Below are 17,992 nucleotides of genomic sequence, written 5' to 3'. Positions count from 1 at the left end.
AAGCCGCAAAACAAGCCTAGTAATAGGGAGAGGCAGGATCGGGTTTTGTCCCACATGGCTCTAAACAGCTCAATAGGCACACACTGTAGACACTAATTAGAAGAACACAGACTAAAACAGCAATGTACAGACGAATCAGATGATTAAACATGATCTTAAAATATATTTAATGTATTTTTGTATTTATTTTTAGCATTTTTTTGTAATCATTATTTTTAATACTTTCTGCTGACACTAGGTGGGGCTGTGCCACCTGCCCCTAATGACCAGTCGCCACTGCGCACGGTGAATGAATTAAAAGTAAATATATAAGTCGTCATGAACACATCTGTCCATCAGACAGAGGGGCTGCTGTGCCTCCTGTCATCATTAATGGACGTCTCTTTAAAATGACCGCTCAGAGGAGAGGAGTTCTCATTTCTCTAACCGCCTGCTGCTTACCCTCCTCTCTCCTCGGTTCCCCTCCTCGACTCCTCCGTTCGCATCTCCTGTGGGCGGGACTAAGTCTCGAGGATAGGAGTCGAGGTTAGGAGTCGAGGAGGGGAGTTAGATAAATGAGAAAGGGCCTATATACATCAAGCCCCCAGGAAGTGCGCCGGAGTCTGATGAGAATATTCGTGCTGGCCAAACGGCGGTACTACACTTCCTTTAGGTTGCTGGACCCGGAAACACTTTTTCCCATTGACTTACATTGGGAAAGAGTGGTCTGTAACTCGTTGGATACTTTTTTTTAAACTAAATAAACAACCCAGTATGAACACTTGTATAGCCCTTATTAAAAACATTCGTTCCTCAAGTTGTACAAATGTGCTAATAACGTTATTCTGAGAGTTATTTCCCTCTGCATTATGAACGCGCATCTAACCCACGGGACCGCGCCGCCCGGCACGTTCATGTTACGTGTTCAGAACTACATGCGTTTATTTTATGCACAATAACAACGGACCAATATCGCCTTACTGCCAGCCCACGGAGCTGTAATAATGGATATATTGCACGTGTTTGCTGTAATTAATCATTTGTCAAATATTATACTACATGGGCTGTATGATGTAAATCTTGTACCGTAAATGTTGTATTAAATAAAGTTAATATTACCGACGTAGATTAACGTCCCTGTAGCTTATTATTGCACTAAGAAGCTTATTGCACTGTATATATATATATACAGAGCAATAATTATTTCATGCTAATGAAGCTCTGTTGCTTGGATATCACTGGATCCTGTTACAGCGTAATATAAGTACATAACGATTGATGATACATTAGCATAATTACTAGATAGCCGCTAGCTGCTAACTGCCGCCTCGTTAATATCAAATCCATCATAATAACAAATCATTACCATGCTGTCATGAACGCACGGTGCTGTTACGTGTACGCAAATTGACGTGCTTGATGTGAACGAGCATTTTGGGTTAAAGTTGCGCATGCTCTATGAGCGCACATACGGGTACTTCTCAGGCATGCCGGGTAATCTGTGACGTTTCACTCTCTCAAAAGTTGGGCCATTTTGGCCCAATCCCAAACCACTCCCTCGACCCTACCCCTCCGTGATGGAGTGAACTCCGTCTGTAGCCACACTCGCAGCTCAACGAGGCTCCCTCCTGTCAGATGGAGGGAGTAAATACAGCAGCAAGCTTTGGGACGGCCTCCCCTCTCTCCGGCAGAAACAGGAAATGCCGTAACTGTATGTAACAACGGTTTCAAATCAGCATCTCTTAGACAAAAAGTTTAAATGAATAACTCAAATAAAACTCCAAACATCTTTCATTGTGTTTCAAAGCTCTTTTAGTTTTAAACCTGATGTTTATAAGCTTCTTAGTTTTTGCAACGGTCTGTAAATATACACAACTTTATAATAAAATGCACACATTTACCTTTTTCTAGACTAAACACAGGTATGATCCTAAGTTAAAAACATATGAGGTTATCATGAGGTTGTTAACATCGCAATGTATCATATTTATAAATAAATGTATTTATTATAATAAACATACATAGGCCTACATAGCCTACTGTATGTTAAATGGATATATCCGCCTTCTTTCATTTATCTTTCCATTCCCACAACAATATAAAGAAATGGCATATTTTGGACATATTTCGAATGGTGATTAATCATGATTAATTAATTTTTAAGCTGTGATTAATCTGATTACAAATTTTAATCGTTTGACAGCCCTACTTAAAATATATTTTAAGAGAGCAACATATAGCGATTAAAATCAGTAAAACGGAAAGAAAATGAATGAAGTTGACCATCTACTTCAGCTTTGGTAAGTTCATTTTATGTCATATATTTGATCTTCTGTGTTTTGCCTATAGGCTATTGCTCTGCTGGATCGATTGATATTGTGACCTCGGTGATGAGTGTCTGTGTTTTCCTTATACCCCCCCCATCCCCCCTCTCTCTCTATCGGAACCATGGATAGCCTACAGTTATTTGTTTACGTGTTTAAAAAAGAATCCAGAAGCTATACACATCTACGTTTTTCGTGCCCCTCCACTTTTGTACATATAAAAACGACACATGGCTTGAGGGCTCAGGAAAAAATGCTATTTTCTTCCTTCAGAGGTAAATGAGGCAGGGAAGCTCCGGCAGACTCCGACAGACAAGCTCATTTGTATCAGTTCATTCTGCCTTTAGAGAGAAACCAGCAACAAGATAGCAGATAGAAAGAGAGAAATTATTGATGCTGAATAAACAACACTCAAAAAAACATTAATTGGAATAAAAAGCCCTTCACACCCACTTTCAACCACTACAGCATTGTGCATTAAAAAGTGCCAAAAACCAAGATCAATACTGCTATATTCTCTGAAATACCAAAGGGTTTGCCAAACCACGTTAGCTGAAAGTGATAGGGAGGGCATTACGAATAATGCACCTGCTAGCCATTAGCTTCCAGGGCAGATGGGGAGAACGATAGGGCCTGCAATCAATTCATTATTACTTCCTCTGCCGGCCGCAAGCTATCCCCGAAGGATCTTTTCACACTCTGGTATGATCCTAAACACCCTGCAAGTTGATTCCCTCCCCTCCACCCATTCCCGGTCCGAGGGTCATCTTCAGTCAACCTTCTCGTCTTGCTTCACCATTGACCCATCGTAAGTACCCTCTAGGGTGGATCTGTGGTAATTTGATGCCTCTATTCTTGCCTTTTACACAAGAGTGAGTAGCTGGATGGATTTACTGGGCTAATTAAGATACAGAAATATTACTGAGGGGAATACTGGAAAGCACCTGCTTAGGCCAGGCTGGGTATCTATGGCTAAAATGGCCTTAATTTACCAATGTATAACTTTGAACTGTGAAACTATATTCTGATCTAAGAGTGCATGTTTGAAATCACACATTACCATAAATTAAAGGGATAACAACACTATATCTAATGATGTGGTATTCATGTGGGAGGGATGAGGAGCAGAGGAGCTGTGTTTTCAATGCTGCATGTGTTTGGGGTTGTATAGCAACAACTGCAGGGTGACTGACTCTGCCACTCTTGCGGGATATCGGTCTGCTGCCAAGTCCCTCCTGATTTGGCTGTAATTAACCAGGCTGAGCCTTGTTTGTGCATGTGGACATGAATAGTAGCTTGTTATTTGAAAATTAATGGCTTTGTGTGTATGTGCGTGTGTTATGTACAGCTCATAGTTCACCTTGGAACAGCGCCTCAGCAGCTGTGTGTCCTCTGGAGCAATGTTTATGTCAATACATCCTCCTGTAATCATGTTTTAGGATGTCCCTGACTCACAGTTTTCCAGGAACAGACACGTGATGTCTGTATCTGTCAACACATGTGCCAACTCACCTTTCACTGTAACGATTAGCTGTTTCCCTTTTCTTTGTATACAAAAGTTTCAGATTGGAGGTCATGCAAGTACACTAGCTCTGCCAAAAAGGAGAAGAGAGTGAGGTCATAGCTGAAGAAAGTCTTTAATGATTTGACCTTGGTGTCTCTCCTTGCTAGGACAAAAGTTCACCTGCAAAATGAAGGAACAGCGAACAGTATACAGAGAACATGTTAAACCCATTTGCCATCCATTAAAAGTTGATTTATTCCAGTGCTACTACGTACATTATGCATCATGTGGCAGTGTACACAGAACAATGATTGGGTTACATTTCTTCACTTTTTGGGGTTTTTGTTCAGTAGAAGTGTGTTTTGATTCCTGCTCTACGAGGAAAGCCTACTGTTCAGGATAATTAAAAAGACTCTGGGATGCGTTTATCACTTTGACTCATCTACCATCATCAGAATAACATCATGAATGTCCCTCACTTTACTACAAAATACTGTGCATCTTTTATTTCCTAGTGGAAAAAAATTGGGTCACTATTAGATATTGGAATGGTGTTTTGGCAGGACTTAGTTGGTGACAGGATAAGGAGTGCAGAAGAAAACCAACTTCTACAACAGGGTTAAAAAACAGAACCTGATTGTACCTCCATTAGCAGAAAAAAAAAAGGTGAAATTAATAAAATATAATATTTTTATAATATGTCATTTCCTTTCTAGATGTTTATTCTCCTGCATTTTTGCAACCTGCTGTGTGGGCTCCCGGCTACCTTCACCCCTGCGGCTCACCATTTGGCCCGTTTGTTCGACATCTACAATGAGGTCATATTTACAGGACACACTCTTGCTCTTCACAAACCCCCTCAAACCAAAACGAACGTCTGTCAGTAAATGAGCTACTGTTCTCATCTTTCCCATTTCCCCCCCCCAGCTAGTCTCGCCCCGGCTGATGAAGGATGAACTCCTTAACACCAGTACTGTTACGTCTCTGGGGACGACACTCCAGCATCTGCGATCCTTTCTGGTGTAACTGAATATTACACACTGAGTGCAACATGAAACATGACCTGAGGGTTCCCCTGCTTCTTCCTGTTTTGTTTTTTTTCATTCAAACCTCTAAAAGGTCTTTGCTGCGGGCCATTTGGGAAGCCTATTTGTGTTTGGGGGGGCTGAAGTTGTTAATGATGACAGACGACAAACGCAAGACTAAATATGCAATGCAATGATAAGGTGGAGACCTGTGATACATAAAAGGCAGGTAAGGTCAAAATCAAGCAGACAGTCTTACGTTAGCCGTCCTGACTCAATTGATGACACTGACTGAAACAGTCCATGATCGAAAACAGAGACTGTTATGGCATAAAAGATCCTTCTATACTGGGAGGATGGAGTGTAGCACTGCAAGAGAAGTGGCTGGAGGTGGGGGCAGTAAAGAGTCATGCTTCATCAACTCAAGTTCAAAGGAAAAAAGCTAATAATCATGCTTGATTAAGATCCACTCGTAGCAACCTGAATGTGTTCTTAAATGAAGTGCTCTTCGGCCTGTCCAGAGCCTGTGGGAGAATTACCTCGCTCACAGGGGTTAGAGATTGCCCCAATTCAAATCGTAGCATCTTGGAAATAGTTAAGATCCAGCGAAAAATATGATCCTATTTGTCTATTAGCTTAAGGGGTCATAAAGACTCTGTTTTAGCTCCAACATCCTTTTACGTATGCAAGTTATCTACCATTCAAACTACTTTAGGACAGCATGCTAGCCCACTAACCCGCTGACTTCCTGATCTGCCTTTTATATGTTCTCTGGAAAAAATTGCTTTAAACATCCTAAATATTTATCTTCAAAAAGTAATGTATTACTATTCTAAGATTAATCATTCACCATGCCTCTCAAATTCAGAATGTTTTAATCGTATCCTCTATCCTAGTCAATGTGTAATCATGTCTTTTAAAAAGACACCATAGTGGCCTAATACTGTAATGTTAGAGGAATAGTTGGAAAATAAGCTAATTCACTTGATTGCTCATTGAGTTAGATGAAAAGATTGACAGCACTCTTTCGGTAAATAAGAAGACAGATGTCGCTAGCTAATTTTAGTATTTAAAAAGGCAAAAAGTATAAAAACAGATGCTTCTGCATAAGGGTATTACAATACACTTACAAGCTCCTGAAAATCACTTAACATCTCATGTTTTTTAATCCGTACGAAAAACAAAAGTATGAACATGTTGAGAACACGCAGTAGCCAAGGCAACCAGCAGAAAGTCCAGGAAGTGACAATTTCATTTTAGTTTTCTGTAGGGATTAAACAACCAATAAACATTGTTTTAATTTATAAAGAGCTAGGAATACTGTTCTCCTTGTTTCTAGTCTTGACCACAAGCTCAGTTTAGCTAAGCTAAGCTAAGCAGCTTCTAGCAGTAGCTTCATATTTACACTGTTGTATCAATCTTTGCATCAAACACTTAGCTAGAAAATGAATAAATGTATTTTAAACTATTATTTTTAGTTTGCAGAGGGACCCTTTCATCCAAGTTTCTTCAGCACTTTTATTTGTATCCTTTTATAATAGCGATTAATTCTTCACCTCATATTTTAAAGGGAATGCATTACAGAATCACATTACTGCAACTCTCTAGGTTCTGCAACTGTAAAAACCCTAGGTATCCTAGTAAAACATGTTTTGTAAAAGAAAGGAAAGAAAGGCAACCCAAACTAAATTAAACGTAATAAAAGTCTAAATAAAATCATCAAGCCATCCGAGGAAGAATGTGTTCCACTGCCATTGTTGCACATACCCATGCAGACCAGTGATGTGAGCCTGTGTGGCCGCACATACCGGCAGACCTCAAGCCATGCCTTCATCTGAAGACCACAGGAAGCTCTAATTAGGGGTGGTGAGAAAGGTAGACTACTACATATTACATAGTGTGCAGCATTGAGCTAAAAGTGAACTCTGACAAACACACTCACAAATATTCTCTCCGACTGTCTCCCTTTTGCTTTAGTCTCTGAACTTTTTCTTAACCCACGGTGTTAGTAGAAATAGAAATAAAAAAATTCAAAACATTTAGAGTTGCTGTGTAATGGAGGCAATGTTATGCATTACATTAAGACATTTTCTTTAAATTTTTGGAGGAATGTATCTGAAAAAGGAATGCAATGCTGTATTCAGACTGTTAACATCGTAAAAAAGCTCTGAAATCAGTAATTAAATAACCCTCTACTATTTATACATTCAGGCACTGAAAAATCACATGTCAATATGTAACTAAAAAAGATAGTCGCTCTCATTTTCCCTTGGTAAGAACAAGGAAGCTGAAACCTTGAAGTTGGCAACTGTGTACATTTTCCTACCCAGTAGTAATGCCATAAGCATCCCCTTTGCTCTTCGTTTGTGTGACAGTTTCCCCTTAAGTGCATTTTCAAACACTGACCTGAAGCCAGAGCTTTCCAAGCCTTATCTAAAGCTTTCACCCTACATATGGGAAAGAATCTATGACACTAGTCTTTTGAAAGGGAAATCCAATGGTTTGCCACAGGACTGACAGATAGACGGACGGATGGGTGGACGGATGTCCTCCATGGCCTCAGAGGGCCAGCAGGTGAGCCGAGGCTCTCGTCTCCACAGACCGACTTCCCCCCTCGTGGTTAAGGACTCTCCGGTGTGATAGCCAGCTCTCACCCCAGCGACCCTGAACTCATTCATTTTTTAACTATACAAGGGCTTTTACAAAAAAGCTAACTTGAACAGCCATACAATGGCTAAAACATAAACCATATCTCTACTTTATCTCGGTTTTTCAGTCATTTTTCATTTTTTCCCCTTTTTTTTTTTTTATGCATTTGTGTTTTTTCTCGATTTAAGTCTTTGTTTGCTTTTTCTTTATTCTTTTGGAGTAGCTCTGATCCTGTCCTGTGCTGAGTCGCCCAGTCACAGAGGAATTGGTATTTGGATGTGATGTGGGGGGGAAGGGGAGAGAAGATGGATGGGAGGGAGAGAATAAGGGTAAGGATCAGGTCAGAGGTCAAGATATGGGTTCATTATCAGTCCAGACGTGGACTCGCCAGCGGTTACAGGGGCAGCTTTGGATAGGAGTGAGGTGGCGAGTTGGTTTGGGAAAGGTGAGGCCCGTCGGGTTGGTCAAGGTTATCCGCTATCAGAGGATGTGTGTGGTGCTGTGGAGGGAGAGCGCCGCCTGCGGGCGGTGGAAGTCCATGACCGCTCAGAGCGCTCAGAGCGCTCAGAGCGCTCAGAGGCTAGTGAGGCGGGCCGAAAGCGGTGAACAAAGCCGTCCAGGAATTCCTGCTGCTGCTGGGTTATGGCTTGGGAGATGAGGCAGGGCAGAGCCTGCAGGCTGCCCGTCACCGAGTCCAGCTTGTCCTCCAACGTGCCGATGCGCTTGTCCAGCTCCTCACTGCGCTCCTGCAGCTCTGACACCAGGTCATACATCACATTCTGGGTCTAATGAAGGAGAGAGAGTAAATGTGTTTGGGGAGGTGCAGGAACAGGAAGACAGAGAGGGAAGAAGAGGAGGGCCGGGGGGGTTAGTGGAGGATAACTTAATAAACACAAGTAAAGATGCAACCAATTTTATTTATACCTCTTTTCCTTTTTAAGCACAAAAAACCTGATAAAACAATCCATGGACTCTTGCCTCATTGCCAGTAAAGAAGTAGGTCTTCCTTTTGTAATTTCAGCCGTGTCAAGTTCTACATTAGGGATGTGACAGCCTACACTTGAAGCATGTTAGTAAATAGCTCTATGTTAGGGTCTCCTTAAACTCTTAAACCAGAGTTTTTTGTTTTATGCCGGGTTTGTACGAGGTGTTTATAATATTATGCAGCAAGTTAATCAACTTTTTGTCAGTGGAGTCTGGTGGCTTTAAGGAAATTATATTAATTGTATGTTCAACAAATTATAATAATTCTATAAATCTTGTTTGTAATGTGTTCGTCACTGCAACTGGAAGGGGCGCCGACGAATATCTTTGACTACTGCTGAGCCGGTAATAATTGCTGATTGTAACCTTTCCCACGGTAGACAAAAGCCAGATGTTAGCGGGTGATACTGGGTATTTTGTCCATTGGAAAATGGGCTTAACAGGATGTGCAGTATGTGTACATGGGGAAAAGGCCTGCATGTCTTAAATAACATAAGTAGCCAGTCTAAATCTGACTTACTCAGTCTGAAGAGGAGGGAATAATGACAGGAAGCAGTGTGAAGGGGTAGCTGTATACTTTCAGCAAGTCAGCATTGATGTTATCTTCCCACCGTTTCCCTACCAGCTTCTCCAATCCATTTATAACCGGAGAAGGTCTTAAATGCTTTATGTATGCGCTTGACACCAATCATTCATATAATGAAAAGCGTCTATTATTTAGGAACTTATTGTTCCACAGTGGACGCATCAGGGCCCACGTTGGTTAATGTATTTGCTATCTGCATGTTATTATTCTACTCAGACCATGCCAATATTGTATGATATAAAATGTATATAAAGCTTATAAATGTGTATTATTTATGACAAAGTATTTACCATATGGCATACAATGTAATGTTCCCCAGTTAAGGGTGTGAAGGCCTCTCACAATCATTAGTAAATGATTCCCGACTTGTGTTTAAGCCAGAAATCAAAGGGTTACTTCACCATAGAGCTTAACAAAGAGTCATTGAGCCGTTAAACTACTGTAGGGTGAGCAGAGATGGATCTGACCATCGAGCAGAGTAAGGGCAAGTAAACACACATTAAAGGAGTTGGCCTTAGAACCTTTTAAAATACACACTGGAGTGCAAATGCCATCCACATCAAATGAGGCTGCGGTCAGGCACCTCCCTTTGAACCCCCTCTCTGCTCTGGTGGGTCAGCTGACGCCTCTACAGCAAAACAGAAGCTATCACACTGCATTCACCCTCCGACAGACACATAGTGATCACAGTGTTGGACTAGGATCTGGATTCTCAAACTCCTCAAACAGCCAGAAGATAGATTGTTGGGCAACAGGAATCTTATCTGTGTTGATTCTGTGTTCAGTTATCTGACAAATACTTGGATATTTGTCAAAGGAGAGAAACTTTTCTTAAAAACTAAATACATTTGCACACATCTTGTGTCCATATCTTTCCGTTTTGGTGGTCATGACACAACCGTGCACGTGCATGCATGCGCGAGTCATGGTGAGATATCTGGATTAAGAGGTTGCTTTTTCTTTGCACAGAATGAAAGAAAAGCCAAATGAATGGGCTGTGATTTTAGTATTTTTAAGCAGAGGTCAATAATTTGTACGGCGGCCCTCGGAGGATGTTGAAAAAATGTAAATGGCCCTTGAGAGGAAAAAGGTTCCCCACCCCTGCTCTATTTGAAGCCACCAAACTCCATTGACGAAAACAGTTATTTAAAGTTGCAGCACACCTAAGTTGCCGTTTTACTGCTGACTCGACCTCCATTCACTGAGCTCCATGTCAGACAGCTAAACAGATCAAATGAAGCGCACACTTAAACAGATTTTAAGCTGGGCTTAATATGTTGTGCTGCTGCTCCAGAACACTGCCGAGCTTCAATGCTATAACTTCTCTAAACTGGGGGCATGCCATTTAGTGCAGGGAAGATTTTACAGTTCGTTAAACACACTCTTTTTGTATAAAAGTAGTCATGTGATTACTTGTCTATGTAAAAATATGGATTCTTGCCACTTTAAAAAGGCAGACTTACCTTTGCGAGGTCCACCAAGGTGTTGGCCTGATCATTGAGTTTCCGTTGCTCCATCTTCACACTGCGCAGTCTTGTAAAGGCAAAGGGAGGTGGGAACAGGAGGAAGAGGGGAAGAAGGAGGTGGAGAAAGAGGTGGAAGCAAAGAAAGGAGTGGTGGGGGAATAAGGGAATAGATAGTAGAGAGACAGATTGTTTGGGGGGGGATGAGGGGAAGAGAGGGCCAGTAGGGAAGAGGAAGGAGGAGGAGGAGGAACACAGTTTTTATCAGTGTGCTCTCTGGGTGATGACATTGAAAATAGAGAGGACTGCCTGCATGCATCTTAAATATATGTACTTCACTGTATTTATACATATATAAAGATATGTATACACAAGCATTCCTGGTCTTGGTCAATGCAATACCAACCAAAACATGCAAAATTGCGGAAGCATACTACACTGATTTGATTAATAAAAAATAAAGACCACCATGTTCATCTGTTTAACAATGCTTCAAGTAGCACATTTTTATCTTAACCATCGAAATATTGAGAGATGATCTTGTTATTGTCAATAAGAGGGGAACAAAAACATTAATTTAAAACCAGAACTTGATGGGTTGTTATTCTTTTTTTTGTTGCAAAAATGCAATATGCTTCCATACAAGAAAATCCCCAAATCAGTTTGAAATCAAAACATTCTCATCTTTTCCACCCAAAAGTAAGACATTGAAAAAGGAAAAAGATGACATGCCCCTTGTCAGTGCTACACACAGCTCGGTGGTAGGACTTCATATATACACACTGGTCATTCAGTAAGCAGGCAGTGACTGTGAGTGACTTTGTGCACAATGAAATGCCAGTCTTTCGGTGTGTGTGTGTGTTCATGGGTTGATGTGTGTATTTGCGTCGATGACACACATAAAAGATGGAGCTTGCCAAAAATTAAACTGTCTAATGACACTGCCAAACGTACCGCAACATGGACATTTCAAATAACTTGTGCAATGATACATCGGACATGTTTTGCGATGCCTTCTACATTGTGCCTCTTTATCTATAATCAAATACATTAAGGCCCCGTAAGAACTGTTAGCGCTGATGCGGATAATGTGTCATTGTTAGGGGTGGCATCACACAGTCATCATTTGGACGTGAGTGAGGAAGAATTTCCCTGTTCGGCAAATTATGAGACAGGATGACATTCAAGGGCATTTATTCATGTGCAAATCAGTATATCAGAGCAGAGTGAGACTGCTCGCTTACGGCTCCATCTCTGTGGGAAGCCGTTTCAGCTGGTGTGAGTCTGTTTGCTCCGCTTTGTTTTCCCTTATGGATGTCGAAGAATAGGGGCTAAAAGCACTACTTATCAGTGTAATGCATAAAGAGTACAATTTGATTCCAGAAAACCACAACCTACGTGATGTGCCTCGTCTTGTTGTGCTGTATCATCACTGTTTTGCGAGCCATGGCATTTTATGACAAATAAGAAATGAAAGCCAAAGTGGCCCTATTATGCTAATTCTCATTTTCATTTTTGTATTTTGTGCCTCTACTGTGACTTGTTTACATGCTTAAATGTTCAAAAAGGTCTTTATTGTTCTCATACTGCCTGTGCTGCAGCGCCTATTTTCACCCTCTGTCTGAAACTAGAGCCCAGTCTGCTCTAATTGGCAAGCTTAGAGATGTCCCACCCCTTTAGCCCTAGCCAATAGGAGCGCAAGTGTTACGTAGTGATGTCACTATGTCCAGGAAGTAGACAAAGGAATCCAATCAAGGTGTGTCAGGCAGGGTGTGTGCGTGGGAGACTCCCTCTACAGAGAAGTTTGGGATTGTAGCCTTTGCAGACCATTTAAATGCACACAAACCTCTTTGATATTATTAAATCAGCAAACATAAAAACCTAATCAAAAGGATGTTATATGACAGGGTGTGATTTTGTCAGTGTGTGTGTTCATCACAAAGCCATCAGTTGTGTAGGATGAGTTCTGTTGATGCAGGTTAATATAGCCTCCAGAGCAGCTATATTAATCATGGGCAACATAGTGCAGTACACCGTAGATGATTATGAACCGCTGACCAACAAAGCTCCAAGCTCATTCTGTGCAAGATGTTTCTTTCTTTCACACGTTCTCTCCAGACAATCCTCCACTATCGACATCGGTGGCAAAATGTTGATGCTTTTTTTTTTACATTCCATTCAAAAGGGAAGATGGGAGGGAGAGGGAAGTAGATGGAACACTGAAGTAAAGGAAAAAAACTAAAACAATTCAGCATCTTTTTCTTTTCTTTTTTGGTAGCAAATGCTTTTCTTCATGCATGTCAAACGCAAACATGGAGAGAGGAGGAGGATGTTGAGGAAACAGTAGGAGGAGGATACATAGAAGACTCAACTTACTTCTGAGCTCTGCAGTGATAGAGCAAAACAAAGACAGAACACAGTACAGAGTTTAACCCCACGACATTCACGAAACGAGTGAAACCATTACACTTCTCACTGTAAGCACAGGGTAAAAGGGGGTTGGAGGGAGAGGGAGACAGGGAGGGGGATAGGAAGGACCATTACACTAGATTGCAGTGTGTGGACTTGTGTGTATGAGTTAACATGTGTGAGCAACACAATCAAAGGAAATTGTACACTAGAAATTTTATCAGCTATGACTAATCTCACAAGTTTATAAGCAACACAACTATTAATAATACAGTGTAAATGTTATGTTCCACAAATCACATCTTAAGAACAATTTACTGTCGTCCTTTGGGTATGCTGAGTGATTCCCCTCGGTTGCTCTTGGTGAAAAAATCATCATATTTCTGTCAAACATTTGTATGACACATTAGATTACACAAAGCAAATTCAGAAAAGGACTTACTGGTGAATGGCTTGGAGAAACTTGCGCTGGTGTTTCCGCACCTTGGCATGATCTATCTTCTTTACCAACTTAGTGTGTTTGTAGATGAGCCATGTTTCCCTGAGTACATTGGCAGCTGTGTTCTTTACCTGAGGAGCAACGTGAGAAAGACATACAATGTAAAGTAGCTTCAAGTCTACAAATTCAGATGTGAAACTCAGGCATACATGATAAATAGTAGCAAGAAGTTACATTTACTTTATTTCTAAAACCTGAGTTACAAGCTATGTATTTATAACAAATGAACCAGAGTTACAAGGATTGCAAAGCTAGGACAAGAAACATCAACATAAAACCACAAGGTAAATAACAACAAAGGGATTTGATGTTTAAAAATGTGACAAAGAGTCAGTTGATGTTACTGAGAGGAACTTTACATTTTTGACGATTTACAACACTCAGATTAGTATCAACACAGGAGATTTTTACAGATAGTATCATGAGGATAAAGTGTCAACTGGGAGTCACAACCCAAAAGGGATCTATAAAATAAAAAGTCATAGAATAATTAGCAGAATAAGAGAGACGAAAATAATTATTTTTGCTACTTACTTGTCCTGTTCTAACCTTCAGAATCATTTATTTTCTTTTGTATTTTGACAGTGTTTATCATTTGACTTCTGAATAGGGTTTAGAAAACGTTACTACTGCAGAACTCTGCGTCTGGGGTGTGGATCTAAATATACATGCCTGCAGATCTAATTTTAGTCTCGCTTTAGTCAACATTCAAATGACAGTCCTAAATGAAATGGGAAGAAACCCTTGATATTTAATCTAAATAACTAGAATGCGGTGGCATGCAGTGACTCACTCGTTTGCAGAGTTGTGTGTCCATCATGAAGTTGTGGACGTGTTTCTCAGCCTTGGTCAGCTCCAGCTTCCTGGCTACCACGGCAACCACCAGTGCAGTGCAACCAGCTCCCTGTTCACAAACCCACAGACAAACAAACACAGCAACAACAACATTTTGTTTGTGAGCTTTTTAAAATGAAACTTCACTACATTGATAAAGAACAGAAAGGACCAGTAAAGAAACATTACAAAACAGTTTAAAGAGCCTGTGACAGCCTCCCAACAACTGTTGTGCAATGAAATATTGGGCTAGTCATCTCGAACCGTCAGTTTAAAAAAGAAGGTGCGATACCGTTCCGATAAATATCAATAATTTCGAACATCGCGGGGAAATTCCTTCGACTCATTTTGAGGTTTTGGGGGAAGCCGGAAGTGACGTCAATGCGGGAACGCTTCACTGTGCGGCGAGAGAGCCAAACACGGACAAAGTGTGTTGTCATGCGTAGAAATGGTGAATTACTCAGTTTAGGCACGTTAATAACGTTGTAATGAAGTTGACTACAGTATATTCATATTTGTCAGTGCTTTCATGTCAATTCGGCGAACATAAACATAAATGATCGTGGTGAAGATGATGATTAAATTAGGATTCAAAATCGGTAGTGAGAGCTGCTGAATTTCCTCCCGTAGGATATGATATAAAAACAAATCGATTATTTTTGTAGTTGTAAACTCAAGTGGATGAAAATTTATTGAAAATGTATTAGTGCTTTCATGTAAATTCGGCGAACATATGATACATTAAATGATCGTGAGGATGATGATTTAAAAATCGTTTGTTTGAGCCGGTCTGCATTTCCTGATGAGAAAACAAACCGATGCTTTTTGTAGTTGTAGTACACCAACATGGATTAAACGTGTGTTTTTTTTACCACAATGTTGGGGAAATTAATGGATAAAATGCACGGATTATTATTATTATTATTATTCCCACTCCGATCGGGACACTAGGTCCACCGTTTCCCCGCAGCGAGGCTCCCCCCGTTGACAGTATACGTGGGCTGGGCTGGGTTCAGTGGCGGACTGGCCATCGGGACGAATCCCGATGGGCTGGTACCGAAGTGGGCCGGTCGGATAAGTCACTAGCAAATCCCCCACTCCCCCGTTGACAACTTACTAGCGGTACCGAAGTGGGCCGGTCGAGAGTCCCGTATTATCGCCCATATTGACGCACCTAATTCCTAAACTTCTAACAGATACAACATAAACCGATCCTTCAGCCTCATATGAGCTCTCAGACACGTTCAAAATTAAACTGTCTGAGCTGTCTGAGCTTGCGCCATCGTGCGTTTACATGCAGATGCTGGGATCCGCAATGACGTCACACATAATTTGGCGGGACTTGAAGAATCCCCGAGAAGATCCAGAAAATTGTCAACATTGAAGGGCAGATTAATGGTTATCAAAGTACAAATATCCAAAATCAGTTCAGTAACGATTTTCATGGGGACAATATTTACTCAAATTGATGGGTTTGGGTGATGGGGGAAACTCGTGTCACAGGCTCTTTAAGTCATTAAACATATTTAACCATGAAGTTACATTTGGTAATGCCCCTAAAACTCGACTGAAACACCAGATTAAAGAACAGTGAAACTGAGATTTTTTTTATATAAACAACTTCTTGGGCACTTTTTCTTTGGACAGAAATGTATGGTATTCAGCAGGACAAAATATACTTATATATATACGAAAAATAACTGGACTTTGTAATAAAGGCAAGTACGCAGGTGATTTCATAGATTATAAAAGACTCAAGCTACTGCGAACTCAATCATATTTGATCTTCAAATATTTATCCACTCAACTCAATATTTGAATTTCTACAAAAATCAACTTATTTAGTTATGTTGCTTGTGCAGTATGTTCAGAGTGCGGTTTTAGTTTTCAAATGTTCCTGTGAGAGTATTAGATATGTATCTGTGTGAAGAAGAGAGGAACCCACCATGATCCCTGTAAGCAGACACACGCCTTTCCCACAGTATGTGTGTGGTACCATGTCACCGTAGCCGATGGAGAGGAAGGTAATCGAGATGAGCCACATGGCTCCCAGGAAGTTACTGGTCACTTCCTGTTTGTCATGATACCTGAAGGGATGAAGATAAGCAGAAGCGGGATACAAAAAGTGAGTAAAACCGCACACAGTTTCTTGAACGTGAGCATGCTTGAGAATAATGTGGTGCTGTGTGAACCAAACAGGTGGTAGAGGGGGTGAAGATTGAGGAAGAAGAGGAAAGAAATCATGGTGCAAGGTGTTACACCTGTTTTGTAAAGTCTAGAGTCTAAAAAAAAGTCCATTCTGAGATTTAAAAAAAAAGAAATGAGATCCAATGGATTTGCAGGATGTTTCTATTCTTCTTTGAGTAATTGAGAAACTTAAAAAGAGAAAGATGTTTGATGCGTAAGAAGCTTTAACTGACATTTTGGGTAAACAAAAGAAAAATTGTTGATGTTTTTGAGAGAGCAACATCACTGAGAATGTTTCATGTTCAGTGTCTGTCAATTTGAAAAGAATAACCATTTGCTGAGAGGAATGATATGAAGGAGCATTCAATAATGACTTTGAGGCCAAATCACTTACTCTTGTCGTACATTTGCATAGAAATGACCGTTTTAGACAACATGTTTCAAATGACAAAGAGACGGGCCATGTCGCGGTGAGTGACTGGATAAAGAGCACCGCAGGTCAAACTGGATTTGAATGTGACAACTCAAGAAATGTAATGTCAGAGAAACCAAAAATGCACATACAGCTGCATTAAATCAAACCAACAATTGGCATATTGGTCTCGGTTTGCTGCAACTCTTCCTCCGTAGAGTTTACGCTGCCTGAAAAAAAAGGTTTGGCAATGCAAATCATCACTTCAAACATGTTGTTTGCTGAAAATAGCTGACAGCGATGCTTGAATTGTCAGTCAAAAAAAAAAACACTGTACAAAGCCGGATTGATGATGACATTCCCATACCTTTTGCAGCAAGACAAAAGTCCATCTGCCTCACCCCCCCCATCCAACTTGTCTAATTATTCCCAATGGGCTGTCTAGGAGGAGATTAGATAAGCTTTAATTTTGGAGTTGATTTTAACTTAATATTCATTAAACACTTTGAGACAACATCTCACCAACATCCTTCTGACAGGACAACTTAGATGGAGTCTAATTTCTTGGGATTTTTTAGAAGCTTTTCTAAAGGGTATTCTGACCGAGCCAATCATGAATTGCTAACATCGAACTATCCAGCGGCGTCTCAGCATGTGGACTCAAAATGGCCAGAACAATCCGCTCTAATTAGAGATTGGAGCACTTTTCGATAAGTCCCTTAAGTTTTCTTTTCCAAACGAAGGCAACCGTCCGATCCTCTTTCTCCTCCAAGACATCCTATTGTTATCACATATCAAATATGAACTAATCATGCCTTCTGCAGGTTTTTTAACTCCCTCTATCACAGGTGTCTCTTCATGCTCAAAGTCAGGAAAAAAAGAAGAAGCTGTGAGCACCTTTTCCCCCCTTCAAAATGACAAAAAGTGTGCGGTCTGTGGGATTCAAGCTCTCTAAATGACATGCAGAGAAGCAGTCTGTGCAAAACCATGCAGGAATAATAAAAAGAAGACGTCTGCATCCTGCATGCTTCAGAACCAGTATATTGAGTGCAGGGGAGCAGTGGGAAAAACATAGGGTCCATTTAGAGATGGAACAACAACCTCTGACAAATACTGCAGTATCACCAGGTGTTGGGG

The 17,992-nt window shown here is 40.7% G+C and overlaps 1 protein-coding gene across 5 annotated transcripts in view; it reads right to left on the bottom strand.

Annotated features, from left to right (window-relative positions):
- Positions 1–3,921: 3,921 nt before the first annotated feature.
- kcnn1a (potassium intermediate/small conductance calcium-activated channel, subfamily N, member 1a) overlaps positions 3,922–17,992 on the bottom strand; it is a 59,164-nt gene continuing 45,093 nt past the window's right edge. For 2 of the 5 annotated variants that reach the window (XM_034196114.1, XM_034196118.1), the window contains exons 5-10: positions 16,202–16,343; positions 14,216–14,326; positions 13,366–13,493; positions 12,891–12,899; positions 10,515–10,584; positions 3,922–8,266 (exon numbers count right to left, since the gene is read on the bottom strand). In XM_034196114.1, the coding sequence (XP_034052005.1) occupies positions 7,952–8,266; positions 10,515–10,584; positions 12,891–12,899; positions 13,366–13,493; positions 14,216–14,326; positions 16,202–16,343 (775 nt within the window). In that variant the 3' untranslated portion in view covers positions 3,922–7,951. The remainder of the gene's footprint in view (positions 8,267–10,514; positions 10,585–12,890; positions 12,900–13,365; positions 13,494–14,215; positions 14,327–16,201; positions 16,344–17,992) is intronic. The other 3 variants (XM_034196116.1, XM_034196117.1, XM_034196115.1) reach the window with 3 other exon arrangements.

This window comes from Gymnodraco acuticeps, unplaced genomic scaffold (assembly GCF_902827175.1).
Source record: "Gymnodraco acuticeps unplaced genomic scaffold, fGymAcu1.1, whole genome shotgun sequence".
NCBI classification, from domain to species: Eukaryota; Metazoa; Chordata; class Actinopteri; order Perciformes; family Bathydraconidae; genus Gymnodraco; species Gymnodraco acuticeps.
This window is presented reverse-complemented; position numbering and strand designations above follow the sequence as displayed.